The sequence below is a fragment of the Juglans regia genome, chromosome 6 (assembly GCF_001411555.2).
Source record: "Juglans regia cultivar Chandler chromosome 6, Walnut 2.0, whole genome shotgun sequence".
In the NCBI taxonomy this organism is placed as follows: Eukaryota; Viridiplantae; Streptophyta; class Magnoliopsida; order Fagales; family Juglandaceae; genus Juglans; species Juglans regia.
In genome coordinates this window covers 34,578,199-34,583,705 of record NC_049906.1, presented here as the reverse complement: position 1 = coordinate 34,583,705, position 5,507 = coordinate 34,578,199, and the positions used below count along the sequence as shown (strand labels likewise).

At 32.4% G+C, this 5,507-nt stretch overlaps 1 protein-coding gene across 1 annotated transcript; it reads left to right on the top strand.

Moving 5' to 3' along the window:
• Positions 1–2,012: 2,012 nt before the first annotated feature.
• On the top strand, positions 2,013–5,306 carry LOC108990919 (protein PHLOEM PROTEIN 2-LIKE A8-like). Its single transcript, XM_018965043.2, has 4 exons — positions 2,013–2,533; positions 3,635–3,734; positions 4,484–4,629; positions 4,717–5,306. Exons 1-4 carry the CDS (start codon positions 2,019–2,021, stop codon positions 5,168–5,170), a joined length of 1,215 nt encoding a protein of 404 aa, XP_018820588.2. The 5' UTR covers positions 2,013–2,018; the 3' UTR covers positions 5,171–5,306.
• Positions 5,307–5,507: the final 201 nt, after the last annotated feature.

The following is a 5,507-nucleotide window of genomic DNA, read 5'->3' as shown; positions in this document are numbered from 1 at the left end:
CATTGGAAGTAAGTACTACATGAAAGTAGGGGTGGCAATATGTAACATAACCCGTGAATCTAATACGAATACAATATAATATTAGTATATTTGGGTTTAATGTGATTGGGTTGGGTCAAAACGAGGACCCGTTTAGATTTTATTTCAAAATTACCAATTTTTTTTTGTTGAGTTGTAATCTTGGTATAAGTTAGTACACTTATATTTTTTTTATTGAGATTATAATTTTAGCCCTATGCTCACATTTGTTATTATAGGGTTTGTTTGAAAAATACTAATATGTTTTTGTTAATAAGTAGTCTTATTTTTTTAAAGATATTGTGGCTAGTAATAAATATATTTTTTAAATTTTATGTGAAATTATATTAATGAAGTCACATGGATTATGCTAGTTAGTTCAACCAATTTACATTAAACGAATATAAATAAGTCGTGTCATGTTGATCTATTTCTAATTAATTATTAAACACGTTTAGCTTAACGAGTTGGGTTCGAGTTGACTTATATAGTCAAATACTTGTGACTTGAAACGACACAAATACGATTCGAAAACACGATTTGCCACCCCTGCATGAAAGTAGCCAACAAATTAAATCTCAGTTTGATCAAAGTACTTGTACACAGTGCTTTAGGGTATGTTTGGGCTTGCGTTAGGAGTTTTAAAAAATGCTTAAATAGTCTTTAAAAGCTGCTATTTAATAGAAAAATCTGATTGTTTTGGTGTTACATATCAAAATACTTTTTAATCTCAAATAAGCTAAAAACTATGTTTGAGGAAAAATATTGTGCTTTTCTGGATAATCCAGAATGCATTTTAAATTTTTAAAAGAATGTCAGTAGACGAAAATTCCTATATAACTTTGAGATAATTACAACTTTAAAACTTTTAAGAATATGACCATAATCTTTAAAAAATTAAATGATTGTCATTTTTATATCAAAAAGCATTTTTTAAATTTTTTTTCCAAACAAATGTAATATATTTGAATATATGATTATCAAACAGTAAATACTTTTTTAATAATTAAACTTATTATTTAATCTATAAATTATAAGCTTTGAAATTATAAGTAATTTTTCTACCGTAATCCTAAACGTACACTTGAATTGTTATCTGAAGTTAATTTTGTATCAATTGATGGCACAAGATTAATAAATGCTTGGATAATAATGAGATGAAATCATAAGAAATTGTGAGAATTTTGTTAATAGCAGTGAAATTGTTTAAGTTAGAGATGCTTTATTAGGTTTTGGAAAATGAAAGATAAAAAATTGAATAAAAATATTATAAAATTAAAAAATTATTTGAATATAATTATTTGAATATTATTTTTATTTTAAAATTTAAAAAAGTTGTATTTTTTTTTTCATTTTTTTTTGGCATTTTGTTTGAAACTTAGAGAAAGTTGTATAGTATTTTATATTTGAAAAATTATTAGATAAAAAAATTAAAGATTTAAAATTATTATTATTTTTTTTTTAAGTTTGGATGATGCTGAAAAGGAAAATTGTGAGAAGTTGCAAGACGAGATATATTGCCAAACAAGTTGAGACAGAGAAAGGTCGACTTTTAATATGGAAAAGTCTAATAAATTGCCAGCGTCAGTTTACTCTTGACCGACTTTTAATATGGAAGGATATGACCATCTCCTGCTCGCCATGCTCTGTGATATCCAAATTCCGGAAGACTCAACCTTAATAACAACAATGAAAGATGACACATACCTACTTCTTGACTGACTCTCTATTATTATATGGAAAAGTCTAATATATTGCCAGCGTCAGTTTATTGTTGACCGACTTTTAATATGGAAAACTTTTGGATATGACCATCTCCCTGCTCGCCATGCTCTATGACCATATCCAAATTCCACAAGACTCGACTTTAATAACGGCAATGAGAGATGACACATACCTACTTTCTTGACCGACTCTATCATTAATGACTTTTGCTCCTTTCCCTTTCCAACTTCTCAATAAATGGACATCTCTGGTAAGTGGTGATTACGCTTACAGAGATGATGACTTCTTCCATGGTCAATCATGGAGCTTCTTCCTCTTTCTTAGACTCTTCTTCTTCCATCCATTCATGGAATCATGATGTATTCTTAAACTTCAGAGGTGAAGATGTTCGTCAAAAGTTTATTTCTCATCTGTACCATGGTTTGGTTAAAAGGAAAATCAACACATACATGGATAGAGATCTTGAAAGAGGAGAGGAAATCTCGGGAGCACTTTTTAAAGCTATTGAAGAATCAAGGATTTCTATTGTTGTACTCTCTAAAAGTTATGCAGATTCAAGATGGTGTTTGAACGAGCTATTGAAAATCCTCGATTGTAAACAAGCGATGAAACAAATTGTTCTACCAATTTTTTACGGAGTAAAACCATCGGAAGTACGAGATCAAAAAGGGGATTTTGGAAAATCATTTGATAAACTTGGAGATCAGCTCAAGGATAACGTAAAGATGTTAAAGTGGAAGGCAGCTTTAGAAGAAGTAGCCAACTTGTCCGGGTCCGAATTAGAGAACAGGTACTTGCTATGAGCTGTGCCTATACATATATATATGTATATATTATATATGTTTATATATGATGTTAAAAGAGAACTTTATGGGTAAAATCTAGAAAAATCTAGGATCTGAGAGGGTGCTGATTAGGGGTGGCAATATGTGACATGACCTGTTAACCCAATAAGAACACGACACGATAAAAGCGAGTTAGAGTTTCGCCTTAATAGGTTCTGGTCAAAACGGGTTGACCCGTTAAGACACGATTGCTCAATGGGTCACCAACGGGTCAACCCGTTATAACCCGTTAAGAAAATTAAATTTAACTTTATACCCTTAGACCTAAAAGGTAAGGAGGACGTTTCACTTCCTTCTTCAAGTTCTAAATTTATTTAGATTTGTGTTTTTAATTTTTTATTATATTTATGATTGTAACATTAATATATTTACAATGTATGTTTTATTTATTATATTTAGGATATAATTTTAATAATGAATGTTATTACAAATTGTGTGGATCATATTTGTTTGGATTGTAATTTTAGATTTATAGTTAATTTATTTTTTATTTTTTATAGATATTATTTATATTTAAATATTTATATAAAATCAATCAGGTCAAACGGGTCGTGTCGTGTCAATTTATTTCTTATTCATTAACGGGTCATAACGGGTAGTGTCATGTCAACCCGTTATCTTACCGTGTCGTGTTTGGGTTTGAAATTTTGACACGAAATCCTTAATGGGTCGTGTTCGTGTTGACCCATTAAGTGTAATGTATATACCTTGACACGACACGAACACGACTCATTAACACGATTTGACACCCCTAGGGCTGATTGGTGACGATATGGTGCCAAACAAAACAATTTGATATTTTATCCTTTTTTTTTACACTCGAGTTTTATGCAAGCCATAAATAAATTTGAAATCTGTTTTGGATTTGTTATCGATTAATTACCTCATTAATTTCACACAAAGTATATTGGAGAAACAGAAGAACATGGAAAAAAAATAAAAATTTAAATCTTCTCTCTGTTTTCTTTTATTAACTACATCATATAATTCATGCATGCTTATACTTTGAGAAGTCTTTTAGACTTTTCTTCTCTTTGTATTGATAGGGACGAGTCAGAATTTATCCAAGAAATCATTCAATGGGTGGACTCAAGAATAGCATACCATAAACATCCAAGTGTTGCCAAGTATCCAATGGGAAAAGAGGTTCGCATACAAGACATTTATCGGCATTCAAATATTAGAAAGAATGATGATATATGCACAGTTATCTTTACTTGCTATAAGCTAGGAATTAGGGGCTGTTTTTCTATATTGTTTTTGCTCCAAGATATGCCCTTTTCATAGGAGGTCCTAAAGATGGATTAGTACATGTTGTGAGACTGAAATGGTTAGCTTGGAAAACTTGTTCCAAGTTCAGATAGATTAATTTCCTAGTGCTTTTTAAAGTGGCTATACTTTCTGGTTTGAAGTTTTTATACTCCCAATAATTTTTAAAGGTAGTTTTTAATGCTATCTTTGTTCTTGAAGTTCAAAACATATTTTTCACATAGTAATTTGTCATATATTCTGTTAATAGCAAGCACCTTTGACCTTTGTTCTTTGGTTGTGATTTACTCCTGTGAAATCATCGCTTGTGCCCAAAAGTTAAACTGATGGGAAGATATAGATTTAATCATTTATACTTGTCTTAACATTTTCCTGCACATGTGAGCCAGATCTCCTTCTGTAAGTGGGCCAACTACATGGAATATTTAATTAATTGAACAAGTGTATAGCCGGGATTCGAATTCAGAAAATTAGCTCTAATACAACATGAAATTACCACTTATTTCAAAAGTTTAAACTGATGGAAAGAAATAGGTCTAATACTATGTGAAATCAGTATCGCTTGTCTTAACATCTCTAGACTTTTCTTTTTGTTTTGTTATCTCTGTCTGTCTATGATTGAACAGATCAGTGTCCAAATAGATGAATTGAGTGGAAAGAAATCTTTGATGCTGGCAGCGATGGAGTTAACTATTATTTGGGGAACTGGAGAAACTCCACAATACTGGGACTGGATTCCCTCAACTAAGTCACCGGTTCTACCCAAGTCTAGGTCTCTCTTCATCTCTCTGTTTGCTTGAGTACTGCATGCTTGTTTGTCCTATTTATTATCTATAGCAATGGTGTCTAAAATGTGCAGATTCTCAGAAGTAGCTCTTCTTAGAAAGGTTTGGTTGCTTGACATAAAAGGCAGAATTGAGACAAAAATCCTTTCCCCAAAAACAAGGTATGGGGCATACTTTATCTACTCCATGGTGGATGGTTTCTATGGGTTTAACGACCCTGTGAAAGTATCCATTAGACTGGAAAACGAGGTGGAAGGAGGTGATGCTATCAATGCTTATTTGAATCCAAGAATGTGGTCGGGTACACAGGAACAACGATCAAAAAAGGAATTATTACAAATTAAACGACAGGATGGTCGACTTCCAATCAAGAGAAAAGATATGTGGATGGAGATTGAGATGGGAGAATTCTGCACTGGCAGCCACGTTGATAATCATGGCGAGGTCGAGATGTGCTTGAAGGAGGTTCAAGTCCTTCAGGAGAAGTCTGGCCTTGTGGTCCATGGCATTGAGCTTCGGCCAAAATAAGAAATTAGTTAATTAGTAAAGAGATTGGTGCCTAGCTATTTTCCTTGTGAGCAAACGACATTTGTTGTGAGACCTTGATTTGTGTGCATTATATTATGAGCAACGATTTGATGAGACTTTGGATTATATCTTTATATATATAAAGTGCGAGACGGAAATTCTTGTTTTAACGTTTTTTTTTTATCGTTAAAGTTAACGGCAAGTATTTAAGCTTGTTTTTCCCGTTAAGCAGAATCGCCCTTGCCTGATCGCAGAGCATCTTCACCTCCACCTCCGGCAATGGCTTGCACTCCATCAGATGCTCGATCTGACGGCCCAAATCCGCGTTCGAGGGCAT